A 15,000-nucleotide genomic window follows, 5' to 3' on the forward strand; every position below is an offset into this window, starting at 1 on the left:
TTGTAGTTATGGCTTTGCAATAAGCACTTTATTACCGTTTTGTGGTGGGGGGGGGGGGGGGGTTTGACGGTGGCAGATTTTGGTAGAAGAAAACATGAAGAAGAAGAAGTGAGAAAAAGTGAAAAAAAGAGAGACAGGAAAGAAGAAGAAGAAGAAGAAGAAGGAGATGAAGATGAAGAAGAAGAAGAAGAAGAAAGGAAAGAAGAAGCAAGAAGGAGAAGGAAGGAGAAGAAGGAAGAAGAAGAGAAGAGGAAGGAGGAAGGAGAAGGGGGGGGGAGGGAGGAGGAGGAGGAGGAGGACACGGCCTTCCCCCGGACTCCGACTGTCAAAACTGGGCCTTTAATAAATCAAGCCTTTAATTTACGTGTCACTTTGATTGTATAATATTGTTACTAATGATAGTATTTGGGTAAGGGCATGCAATGGGTAGGTTGTTTGACTGGAGCACGATAACCACTTAAGAGCGGACTTTAAGGGGTCCAAATGAGCCACTTGGAAACGTATGCCCCATAATTCGTGGGCCTAATTGTCGGCCGGAGATAGATGGCGCGCTTATGCAAATCCCCCAAAACTAAGAAGCAACAGTTTCTTCTTCTTCTTCTTCTTCTTCTTTTTGCCAGTTGTGGGTTTCCGGTCAAGAAGAGACGCGATGAAGGCAATAAAGAGGATTGGAGGAGAAGAAGAAGAAGAAGAAGAAGAGCGATGAAGGCACTAAAGAGGATTGGAGAAGAAGAAGAATAAGAAGAGACGCGATGAAGGCACTAAAGACGATTGGAGAAGAAGAAGAATAAGAAGAGACGCGATGAAGGCACTAAAGACGATTGGAGAAGAAGAAGAATAAGAAGAGACGCGATGAAGGCACTAAAGAGGATTGGAGAAGAAGAAGAAGAAGAGACGCGATGAAGGCAATAAAGACGATTGGAGAGAAGAGAATAAGAAGATTGAGACGATGAAGGCACTAAAGAGGATTGGAGGAGGAGGAGGATGAGGAGAAGAAGAGAGCAATGAAGACACTTAAGAGGATTGGAGGAGGAGGAAGAGAAGGAGAAAGAGAAAGAAAAAGAAGAAGAAGAAGAAGAAGAGAGCGATGAAGGAACTAAAGAGGATTGAAGAAGAAGAAGAAGAAGAAGAAGAGACGCGATGAAGGAACTAAAGAGGATTGAAGAAGAAGGAGAAGAAGGAGAAGAAGAAGTACTCTAGGACCAGTTTCTTTTATTGTTCTTATTATTATTATCCTCATTTTCGATGAGTTATGGGGCTTGGAGTCTCTAGAGGTGGGTTGGGTGGGTGGCTGCTTGGGTGTGTGGCCGCTTGAAATGGGGTTTAGGGTTGGGGGTTGGGACAGGTATATTAGACAGAAGTCTTTGCATGGGGTTGCTGGTATTGTTAAAAACTCTAAAATGGGAGGTCGACATTTCTTGTGCTATGAGTTGCCATGGTTGAGGTGGTTTAGTTATATCTAAAAGGAATATATATATATATATATATATATATATATATATATATATATATATATTTAGTTTATAGTATATATATATGTTATGTGTGTATTTATATTTATATAATAATAATAATAATAATAATAATAATAATAATAATATCCTTTATTTTAACTGAAGGAAGACAATGCAGAAACAATGCAATAAATATAATATGCATACACGACAATGCAGAAACAATGCAATAAACATAATATGCATACACGAGGTAAGAAGTTATATCAATAAACCGCCCTACACGTAACCCAGCCTTTAAATTAATAATAATAATAATAATAATTAATAATAATAATAATAATAATAATAATAATAATAATAATAATAATATAATAATAATAATAGATTAACTTGCTAAAACACACACAAACACACACACACACTCACATTGATAGTAATGAACACACACACACACACACACACACACACACACACACACACACACACACTGTTTCCCTGAACATCATCTGGCATTAATAATTCACCTTATTGACGAACGGTCACGCCTGATATTTCTTTCTTACTGCACTTCCCGGTTGAAGACGTCGCCAGTATAGTACCGCATAAGAAAATTACCCGTATGTAGGGCAACCTACTATATTCCCAGGTATTCCGGATTCTACACCTGGTGCAACGTTGCTGCATTTCAAAGGTATTATGTAATCAAGTCAAGATTTTGCTTTATTGGAATTTTTTAATATTTTAGATCTTTTTTTTTTTTGATAAATGATTTTATTGTTTGATTTAGAATTTTATTAGCTTTATGAATTTTTGACTGAATGTATGTGAGATTATATCATTGTTTTAATAATTTTTTTTCTATGAATTTTTATTTAATATATATATGAGATTTCAAAATTCTTTTTTTATCAGTGAGTTTACGAAATGACATGGCTCCGTCAAATGTAGTGTTAATTTTTTTTTAGCATTTATAAAGTTAACACCCACACAACACACACACACACACACACACACACACACACACACACACACACACACACATATATATATATATATATATATATATATATATATATATATATATATATATATATATATATATATATAAAGCCAGCGCTCGTTCATGGAAACACCGTGATTTCTTTGTTAGCTTCTACTGCAGTCTCTCTCTCTCTCTCTCTCTCTCTCTCTCTCTCTCTCTCTCTCTCTCTCTCTCCATCCGAGCAACTCACCTCATCAGAACACAAAGAACAATTACTCGAGCGCGCGTCCCGTATAATTGTATATTACAGCTTTATATGTATTCGGATACAGCACAGCTTTTAGCCCGGCCACTTTTCGTGGGCTAATTGTACATCCGTCAAGGTAACTCGACGAAGGTGTGCTATGCTTGATGATGTCCCATGCTTGCTTGCTTGCTTTCCGACCTCGAAAAAAGTCGCTCTATTGTCGCTTCCTGGCGTCGCAAAAAAAAAAAAAAAAAAAAGTTTATTTTCCCGCAAATTCAAGGTTCCGACTACATAGCTGTGGGAGATTCCAGTGGGGTCTGTACTCAGAGAGAGAGAGAGAGAGAGAAAGAGAGAGGAAGTGTTATAGTGTGCGAGAAAGAGAGAGAGAGGAGTGTGTATGTGTGGGCTTTGAGATGAGAGAGAGAGAGAGAGAGAGAGAGAGAGAGAGAGAGATTGTATGTTTATGTGCGTGGGTGGTGTTAGAGAAAAAGTGGGTGTATGTGTGTGCTTGAGAGAGAGAGAGAGAGAGAGAGAGAGAGAGAATGTGTGCTTGTGAGGTTTGTATGTGTGTGTGTGTGTGAGAGAGAGAGAGAGAGAGAGAGAGAGAGAGAGAATATGTGTGTTTGTGAGGTTTGTGAGACAGAGAGAGAGCGAGAGAAAGAATATGTGTGTGTTTGTGTGTGTGTGAAAGAGAGAGAGAGAGAGAGAGAGAGAGAGCGAGAGAGAGAGAGAGAAAAGGCGTCACATCTGGTTTAATTCCCATTACATTTAAAAGAATAATTGACACAATAAGCGATTAGATGAGTTACTTGCTTCACCTGCAAAGTGCTTTGTACTTCCCGACTTCTGCTGCTGTTGCTGCTGCTTCTGGTGGAGACGTCGAAGCGACGCTTCGGAAGTGAAGCGTACAACGGGGAGGGGGGTTGGTGGAGGGGGGTGTGGGGGTGGTGGGCGTTGTTCGTCCTTTTTGCGCTCTAAGTAAATGTTTTGGTAGTTAGATATATTTTTTATATTCTTTTCTTAGCTACATAACTGCTTCTCTCTCTCTCTCTCTCTCTCTCTCTCTCTCTCTCTCTCTCTCTCTTCTATATATATATATATATATATATATATATATATATATATATATATATATATATATAGTAGATAGAGAGAGAGAGAGAGAGAGAGAGAGAGAGAGAGAGAGAGAGAGAGAGAAAGCAGTTATGTAGCTAGAAAAGAATATAAAATATATAACTCAACCAAAACACTATAAATATATATATAAAATATATATATATATATATATATATATATATTATATTCATATATATATATATATATATATATATTTCTTTTCTTAGCTACATAACTGCTTCTCTCTCTCTCTCTCTCTCTCTCTCTCTCTCTCTCTCTCTCTCTCTCTCTCTCTATATATATATATGTATATTATATATATATATATATATATATATATTAATATTTACTATATTATTATATATATATATAATATATATATATAGGTGTCTGTACTAATCAGAACTGCAAATAAACTCAAAAGCAATCTCGGTTATGTTCCCTTCGTTCCAACGCGTTAGGAACACGATTCCCATCGACAGGGCTATACGGAACGTATCTTGGAACAATGTTCCCGAGGGTCTTCCTTTAGCGAAATCAGGCGATGCCCTGCATTGGAAATATATATAAGGAATTTGATAAAGTTGAGGTGATTTCATAATCTCAGTTAAGTCACAGTGATGGTGTACTACAGGAAACTCCCCAACTCCCGAATATTTTTGGATTCACTTTCCACTGAAGGCCTTGAAATCAGAAGCAGGAAATGAATGCCGAAATTCTCACGTCCCACGTGGTGGAATTGGAGCCCCCTCACTCGATAGTAGAACGAGGTCACTACTAAACAATTATGTACTCGAGGACAGTTTTCTCATGAGTTACAAACTCCTTTTTTTTTTTTTTTTTTTTTTTTTTTTTTTTTTTTTTTTTTTTGGTGATGTTCCCTTTTCCTGATTTATTATGACAATAATTTGGCGTAATATTTTAAACGATGCATTGATGCTTTTGTTTATTTATTTTTAATGCTTTATAAATTCATTATTTTGATTGCTTGTATGTTTGTTTGTATGGTGTTTTTACGTTGCATGGAACCAGTAGTTATTCAGCAACGGGACCAACGGCTTTACGTGACTTCCGAACCATGTCGAGAGTGAATTTCTATAACCAAAAATACACATCTCTGGACTCTCAATGGAATGCCCGAGAAATGAACTCGCGGCCACCGAGGTGGCAGGCCAAGACCATAGTGATCACGCCAATGAGGCGCTTATTGTTTTGATTGGACAAGGACTTAAGAATCAGTATCTTTCTGGTGTGAACTGGTTTTTAGTCCAGGTTTTGCTGTGATAGACAATCAGCTTTGAGTAGTCATGTATCTAAATTAGTCTTACAATAGGTACTGTATTCTAAGATGTCCCATTTATTAGGTACTGTATTCTATGAGGTACCATTTATTAAGACTGTATTCTGATAAGTGAGGTACCATGTATAATGAACTGTATTCTGATAAGGGAGGATTATAAGATGTCCCATTTATTAGGTACTGTATTCTATCAGGTACCATTTATTAAGTACTGTATTCTGGTAAATGTGGTACCATGTATAATGAACTGTGTTCTGATGAGGGAGATACCAAGTATTACGTACTGTATTCTATGAGGTACCATTTATCAGGTACTGTATTCTGATTTATGATGTACCGTGCATTAGGCACCGTTTTCTGCTAAAGGACGTATAACTTACGGGAAATGGAAGCTTTATATATATATATATATATATATATATATATATATATATATATATATATATATATATATATATATATTTTATACCACTAGCTTATATTGTAATTACTACAAATATTTTTACATTCAATGATACACATTCATAGATAAACATACTCCAGCATTGCGCATATTCATAAGAGGAGCAAACATATACGATAACCCTTTCTTGGATGAGATAAAATGAAGTAAAATAAAAAAAATATATAAAATTGCACAAATGATAACACTGACTGACGCTAAAAAAAAGAAGTGATATTTTTTTAAAAATCATACAAAGGATAAAACAGGCTGACATAAAAAGGAAATAATGATAACAAAATGATAACATAGGGTTGACGTAAGAAAATATAAATAATGATAAAGAAATTAGAACACTGGCTGACGTAAAATAAGACGAAAAACTATAACAGAATGACTACGTAGTTTATCGTAAAAGAGATAATGATAACGAAAAGATACACAGGCTGACGTGGAAAAACGAAATAACGATAACAAAATGATAACACATGCTGAAGTAAGAAAAAAGAAATAATGGTAAAAAAAATCATTACACAGGCTGACGTAAGAAAAAAAATAGATAATGTTAACTTAACAAATGATCACGTATGTAGGCTGAGTGAGCTCGTCGTAATGCGTCGAGTGTATTAAACACACACACACACACACACACACAGAATTCGGAGATATTTAAATTGCTTAATAGCCCTGCTTAATTGGAAGCTCGGTATTCGGTACTTCACAAATTGTGCTCTCAGAATTTTAGACATCTGTGGTAAGGCAGGTAGGAGGGCGGTTTTGGCATATGCATTTATTTATTTATTTATTTATTTATTTATTTTTAATTTAGACCTCCGTGGTAACACAGGTAGGAGGACGACTTAAACATATTTTGCTTTAAAATGTTATTTTAGCCTTACTTGGTAACAAAGGCAGGAAGACGATTGGAGCAGGTGCACATATTATTATTATTATTATTATTATTATTATTATTATTATTATTATTATTATTATTATTATTATTATTATTATTTCTAGAAACTAGAAAGAATAGAGAACAATGACAAATAAAAAAAGGATAATAAGGACAGATAAAAGCAAGTGAATAAACAAATACATAAGCAACACTCTGCTTATGGAAATGAGTGATTTTATGCATTTCTATAATATTTATAATGTAACAATTATACTTTTACATGTGATAAATTCAGGTCAACACGAATAAGGTTTTTGACTCGTATGCTATGAAATGTAACGATATCATCGCCATGTTGTGAACCACTTAAGGTAAATCATTTTCTAATTTAACAGCTTAACTACGGTACGATTTTATACACCGGATGAATATAATTTTTTCTATGGATGTATTGATGTAACTGATACGATTTTATACACCGGGTAAATGCAGCTTTTTTACGGATATATTTATCATACGAGTTTATACACCGGATGAATGCATATTTTTTTTACCTATGTATTTATGCAACTGTGATACGATTTTATACATCGGATAAATGCAAATTTTTTTACGGATATATTTATGTAACTATGATACGATTTTATACACCGGATAAATGCAAATGTTTTTACAGATATATTTATGTAACTATGATACGATTTTATACTCAGAATAAATGCAGATTTTTTTTTCGTACGGATATATTTGTTATGATAAAATTTTATACACCGGATGAATGCACAATTCTCTTACCGATATATATGTAACTTTTATACACCGGATAAATGCAAATTTTTCTACGGATATATTTATGTTATGATACGATTTTCTACACCGGATAAATGCTGATTTTTTTCCTACGAACATATTTATATTATGGTAAAATTTTATACACCAGATGAATGCACAATTTTTTACCGATATATTTATGTAACTTTAATAGGATTTTATACACCGGATAAATGCAGATTTCTTTTACGGATATTACACCGGATAAATGCAAAATTTTTCATCGATATATTTATGTAACTAATACTGTTTTATACACCGGATAAATGCAGATTTTTTTTCTTACGGATATATTTATGTAACTATGATCCGATTTCACACACCGGATACTTGCAATTTTTTTACGCACATATTTATGCTATGATACGATTTTATTCTCCAGATAAATGCAAATTTTTTTCCTACGGATATATTTATGTAATTATGATACGATTTCACACACCGGATAAATGCAATTTCTTTTTATAGGTAGATTTACAACCACGCTAAAGGCAGACCAGAACTCAGGGAAAGGTCCTTCGGTTCACGTAATGGCTGGTTTCGAATCCAGGTATAGTATACCTGTTAGGACGATTTCATAAATTTCACGGATGACGCAACGATCATAAATTTCATATAAAAGTAGGAGAGATTACCGGCTCCTTCTTCGTATTTTATTACCTCCATTGCCAAAGATTTTCTCTCGCTCGCTCGCGTACCTGCCATTATCGGCTACTGTTTTCTCTCTCTCTCTCTCTTTTTTTAAAGTGTCTTTCTATGTGTGCTGATACGCAAACTATGTAGTACTTTGCTGGTAATAGTTTGTTATCTGGTGTGGCGTAGTGACGTCCTCGCTTCCACGAGACGACGAACTTATTAATTATCAACTAAACCATTCCCCATCGGGTAACATAATATGGAAATATTATTATTTCCGAGGTAGAGCGAATTGGATATTAAAGGACATCTGTAGCTTATATATATATATATATATATATATATATATATATATATATATAATAATATATTATATAATATAATATACATAATTATGTTTGAGGAACAAATTAAGGAATATTCAAGCCTTACACACTAGCACGCAGATGTGTATGTATGTGTGTGTATATATATATATATATATATATATATATATATATATATATATATATATATATATATATATCTCAATATGAAACACTTTGACATTTTATTTCAAAACCTGGAAGCATAAATTTAAGTAGGCCGCCCGAGACCTTAAGAGTTGATGGGTATCTGGTATCATATTTAGCAGTGGGGGTGGGGGTGGGGTGTCTGCCAAAGCTCTTTCTTTTCCCTTTTTTCTTTAAACTTCTCACTCTCTCTCTCTCCCATCCTGTCTCCCTGGTCCTGTTCTGTCATAACCGGAATTGGATGTGACCATGCAGGTGGTGAGGAGGAGTAAGCGATGCGGAAAAAACAATTGTAAGATTAGTGCTCTAAATAAGTACATACAGATTGAATAAAGAGATTTTAGGAGCATTTATATAAGTTTTTTTTTTTTTTACTATTAAGTTATAGGAATTGAAACTGAAATAGAGCCGTAGAATTGAGTTTTTATTGTATGAACATTATATGTAGTGCGATGTGTTCACCTCTCTCTCTCTCTCTTCTTCTTCTCTCTCTCTCTCTCTCTCTCTTTATAAATATATATATATATATATATATATATATATACACACACACACACACACACACACACACACACACATATATATATATATATATATATATATATATATATATATATGATATGGGGATACAATCCACAATGAAGTAAAATCCTTCTGTAGTTTAAAATATATATTTCTTGTACAGGATTAAAGCTTTCGAGCTGTAGTCTTGTTCACTAAAGTGTGATATGTCACCTCAAGGAACTGACAAGTAGGAGCACAAACATTTGAAAAAATAATAACGGTTAGGTAACAAGCTAGTTTATTAATATGAATGATCAGGCGGTTGAGCCCTCGTCCTTTCCAGAATTCGTCATGACCTTCGTGGGGGAATGTTGTCAACTGCTTGTTCTATGCTGGTTGGGTGGTTTGTTGGAGAAATGACCTGAGTGGAGTAAACAGGAAAGGAAGCAGCATCATCATTGGCACATATATTCCTAAAGTTTGAAATTTTCCCTTTTCTACATATCTCTTCACAAATAGCGGACGTTCCATTGATAAGAGAAAGAAAGAACACGTTGCTGCTTGAAGAAGGAGAAATTCATACAGTGCAATTGCGCAACATACATGGGAGAAAAACCACTCAATAAATTTTAAAGGTACAAAGGTTGTTTTTGCATGTACGACAGGACTAGTAGAAGGGGCGTTAATTTCCTTAAACGAGACCTTTACAGGAAATACTGGAATTACAGAAAATACAGCTATTTGTGAAGAGATGTGTAGAAAAGGGAAAATTTCAAACTTTAGGAATATATGTGCCAATGATGATGCTGCTTCCTCTCCTGTTTACTCCACTCAGGTAATTTCTCCAACAAACCACCCAACCAGCATAGAACAAGCAGTTGACAACATTCCCCCACGAAGGTCAAGACGAATTCTGGAAAGGACGAGGGCTCAATCGCCTGATCATTCATAATAATAAACTAGCTTGTTACCTAACTGTTATTGTTTTTTCAGATGTTTGTGCTCCTACTTGTCAGTTCCTTGAGGTGACATATCACTTTAGTGAACAAGACCACAGCTGAGGGTCGAAAGCTTTAATCCTGTACAAGAAATATATATTTTAAACTACAGAAGGATTTTACTTCATTGTGGATTGTATCCCCATTTACTTAGAGGTACGACATAGTACCTGGCTTCTGCATATATATATATCTATATATATATATATATATATATATATATATATATATATATATATATATATATAGCTGTGCTGCGTGTGCATGTGTTTTCGCGTCGTGCGTGACATAATCAGAAATACATACCCTAATATGGCGTAATGGAGGTGCTACTGTTGAAGATGGTCGACTGCCATCCAAAAGCAATTCCCCGACTCACGATTTCTGCCCGGAGTCTGTGATCACGTTGATGCCTTTGACTGACAGTGCGAAAACATGTGTGAGATGGTTTTCCTGGCTCCCTCTCTCTCTCTTTCTCTCTCTCTCATACAAACACATTCTCTCTATCTCACGTACAAACACACATACTCTCTCTCTCATCCACATACCCATCTCTCTCATTCTCTCTCGACTTCACTTAAAAACACACATTCTCTCTCTCTCACTCTCTCTCTCTCTCTCTCTCTCTCTCTCTCAGACACACACACTCTCTCTCATCCACATACACCTCTCTCTCTTTCTCTCACATACAAACACATTCTCTCTCTCTCATATATAAACGCACTTTCTCACTCATCCACATACACATCTCTCATTCTCTCTCTGTCTCACATAAAAACACACATTCTCTCTCTCTCTCTCTCTCTCTCTCTCTCTCTCTCTCTCATACAAACACATTCTCTCTATCTCACATACAAACACACATACTCTCTCTCTCTCTCTCTCTCTCTCTCTCTCTCTCTCTCAAGCACACATACTCTTTCTCTCTCCCTCCTTCTCACGCACACGTTTCTCTCTTCTCTCTCTCTCTCTCTCTCTCTCTCTCTCTCTCTCTCTCTCTCTCTCACCTGCCACCTAGGGTGTTTCAACTTGTCAAAAATATGGCGATTTGTCATAATTTTGGAAGTGTGATAATTCACTTGCATGGTTATTACTCTTATTATTTTACTTGTACCGAGTCACACTATACGCACCGGCGAGCACGAAGGCGCGCATTCGTGCGTGCCCGATGCGTATATATGTTAATGCGCCGATGTTACCCCCGGGGTTTTTTTTTTGGCTTTTATTATTTCTCTTAATCTCTACTTCCCTCGAGTTTTTTTTTCTCTCCACCTTTCCCTTTTCCGTCGAAAAACTGGTTCCGAGAGTTAAGATTTTCGTGAGTGAGAGTATTTAGTTTTTTTTTTTTTTTTTTTTTTTTTTAAGTTTTAGTTTTTATTCAAGTTTTTTTCATTTACTTTAGGGCGTGTCCTGAAAAAGCAGTCGTTAGGATCCCACGAGAAAACTGATTTTCGACGGTTTACGGGCTGAGAAACTGTTTAATAAACCTGCTGTGTGTTCGTGTGAGTGTGCGTGTGCTGAGTATTTTTTATTAGCAATGTCAGCGATTACGATTAGCGATGTCAGCGATTTTCCTTCCCTTTGTTACGACCCGGGTGCTAACAGTGGGCGATTACTTCCGTCACTTGGGAGCGTTTCGTGTTCTCTTTAATTGTTTTTTTCTTCTTTTTCTTCTTTTTCTGATCCTTTTTACTTCTTTCCATTGTCCGCAAAGGGAAAAATCTCGTAATGGGATGGCTTTTATTTATTTATTTTTTTTTTGGGGGGTGGGCGGGGGGCGGACTAATGGTTCTTCCTTGTGAATTAAAATTTGACGCTTTGCTTTGTCTGTCATTCGTAATAATCAACACGCATCAGGTTCTGTTCATTTACGCACATTGTACTTCTTGATATACGCAATTTTAAATAATCGTTTTACGCACTTGCTTCATTCGTATAAATCCTCCTGAAATCGATTTATAGTCATTCCAAAATTGGTTTGTTAAATTAAGAAAAAAATTGAAAATTAACGCATATTTAAGTCCCTGTCGTTATACGCAATTTTAATTAATCGTTTTACGCACTTGCTTCATTTGCATAAATCTTTCAGAAATCAGTATATAGTCATTCCTAGTTCTTTTGTTAAATAATAAAAAAATAAAAAGAAAATAACCATTTGCATAAATCCTCCTGAAATAGGTATATATTCATTCCTGAAGTTCGTTTGTTAAATAAAAAAGAAATAAAAAAAACGCATTTTTAAGTCCCTGTCGTTATACGCAATTTTAAATAATTGTTTCACGCACTTGCTTCATTTGCATAAATCTTCCTGAAATCGGTAAATAGTCATTCCTAAAGTTCGTTTCTTAAATAAAAAATAAAATACGCAGTTCTAAGTCTCTGTCGTTATACGCAATTTTAAATACTCATTTAAATATTAAATTTTCACTTGCATCAATCAATCCTCCTGATTCCTTTACAGTAACTCCAAAAATTCGCCTGTTAAATAAAAAAAAGAAAGAAATAGTAGCCTTAGGTTTGACTGATGTTGATGACGTCATTAGAATGTCCAGGTGGAGATGGATGACATAATGCGCTCGCATGTTAGAGGATAAACCCAGTTGTTGGCAGTAACGAGGCCACAGAGGACGTGGAAGTCCAAGGGAGACCTTGATAAGAAGTCCACGACGCTGGGAGAAATTGATGATGACAAGTGGGTCGACTTGGAAATCAGGTCACCTTAAAAAAAAATAAAGAATTAATAAATAAAAATAAATATATAAAAAGGGAAACCTTGAATAGGGTGACATAATGCTCTGAGTATCTTATCGGTATTTTGAGGTAGACTAGTGATATAGGGAAGAAAGAGAGAGAGAGAGAGCATTACTTTCTATTTAATATAGTTGATTTACAGTGGATGAGAGAGAGAGAGAGAGAGAGAGAGAGAGAGAGAGAGAGCTACTGCAAAGGACTCGCAGGATGATATCTCATCTGGAAAGGGAATTTCGATCTGCTGAGAGCGTTAATGAAAGGGATCACGTTAGGACTTTTCCTCTTCTGGTGGTGTTTTATTGGTCTCTTGCAAATTCGTTTTAACTGCTAACGTCCCCCCACTCCCCCATCCCCGCTCCCTAAGGGCAACACCCCCCCACCCCAACCCCTCCGTGGTGGGAAAAAATCATAAGCGGACGCGACTGCAATTTCTCACCCTCTCGTAAAGGGAAAGAAAACGAGTGTATTATGATGTATATATATATGTATATATATATAATATATATATAATATATATATGAATATATATATATATATATAAAAAAAAAATAAAAGGAACCATAAAAAACGCCAAATACTCATTACCTACCTGAAGAGAAGAGAGAGAGAGGAGAGAGAGAGAGAGAGAGCAGTCTCTGAGATATAGTACTTACTTTCTGGCGTTTTCAGTTTTCATGGGCTCCTTGTATTAGTTAGAATTTTGTTGCAACAGAACACTTTATATATATATAGATATATATATATATATATATATATATATATATATATATATTATATATATATATTTAATAAAGGTTTTTGCCACGAAGGAAAAAAAATGAAAAGCGAGATAGCCAAGCACTTTCAGTCTAGTGCGGCCCTCAGTAAAGGGTCGCCACTGGTGACTGAAAGTGCTTGGCTATCTCGCTTTTCATTTTTCCTTCGTGGCAAAAACTTTTATTGTTTATACATAGCATCACGTTTTTTATACTTCGTGATCAAGTTATTCACATATATTTAATATATGTACACACACACACACACACACACACACATATATATATATATATATATATATATATATATTATATATATATATATATATATATATATATATATATATATTCTAATAAAAGGAGCCCATAAAAACACCAAAATATAGAGAGAAAAGGACTATATTTCAGATACTGCTGTCTCCATCTTCAGGTATATGAATGAGAAAAGTTTACAGAAAAGGTGGTATTTATACCAAGAGATCCATCCACAGGTAAGCCAATTTAGGTCACCCCCGCTGATAATCTTCCTTTAATCTTCTTAAGCGTTGGTTGAATGAAAATCTTGTCGATCACATCTGAATTCCATGCTCCTTTTGAGATTTTCATTGCCTGCCTCTCTTTTATTAAGACTGATTTCATCATTTAACAATTGTACCGGTAGTTGCTGCTATAAATTATACGTGACAAATTCCAGTTTATGTTCATTTATATGGTTGAAAATAGCTGAGTTCTGTTGTCCATACCTAACTGACCGTTTGTGTTGTATTAATCTCTGGGGAAGTATGGGTAGTCCTTCAAGTCCTGTTTTAGCCAGTCTGTACATGGAATACTTTGAAACTACAGTAATAAATGCAATAAAACCCAAACACATGCTGTGGATGAGATATGTAAATGATATACCAACATTTTGGGATAATAGGTGGGGCAATTTTAATTAATTCCTTTCAAAATTAAATGCATTAGTGCCCAGCACCAAATTTAAAGTTGTATGGGAAACAGACAACAAAATTCCTTTTCTTGATGTTTTAATAATCAGAGGCACGACAGAATACAAATTTACCATATACAAAAAACCAACGTTCTCACTTTCGTACATTCACTACTTTAGCTATCACGACATTGCAATCAAGATAGGTGTAGCTAGCAACCTGTTCTTAAGAGCCTTACAAATTTGTTCCACAGATTTCCTGGAAAAAGAATTTGAACTAATTCGTAAGCAACTTTCGTCTTTAAAGTATCCTGACCATATAATTGAGAGAGCAATTCACAAAACAAACGTAATTTTCTACCGACCCCGTCAAGACAAGAACAGAGAGACACCCAACAATAAAATAAAAATTCCTCACCTGGACAGGATTAAGACGGTGACTCAGACCCTCAGAAAATCTAACCTTTTTGCATTTACTTACCCAAATACCTTAGCCAAATCCCTGATTAACGTCCAACAAAAGACATTCCCCAAGGAAACAGGGGTTTACGAAATCCCATGCCAGGACTATGACCAATCTTATATCGGATTTACAGGAAAATCACTTCCCCAGAGATTAATACAACACAAACGGTCAGTTAGGTGT

The 15,000-nt window shown here is 35.3% G+C and overlaps 1 protein-coding gene across 1 annotated transcript in view; it reads right to left on the bottom strand.

The window, feature by feature from the left end:
- Positions 1–15,000, bottom strand: part of LOC135201180 (vacuolar protein-sorting-associated protein 36-like) — a 30,407-nt gene that overhangs the window by 5,655 nt on the left and 9,752 nt on the right. Inside the window, exon 4 of the mRNA XM_064230055.1 lies at positions 3,496–3,660. Within this exon, the coding sequence (XP_064086125.1) occupies positions 3,496–3,660 (165 nt within the window). The remainder of the gene's footprint in view (positions 1–3,495; positions 3,661–15,000) is intronic.

This window comes from Macrobrachium nipponense, chromosome 28 (assembly GCF_015104395.2).
Source record: "Macrobrachium nipponense isolate FS-2020 chromosome 28, ASM1510439v2, whole genome shotgun sequence".
Classification (NCBI taxonomy): domain Eukaryota; kingdom Metazoa; phylum Arthropoda; class Malacostraca; order Decapoda; family Palaemonidae; genus Macrobrachium; species Macrobrachium nipponense.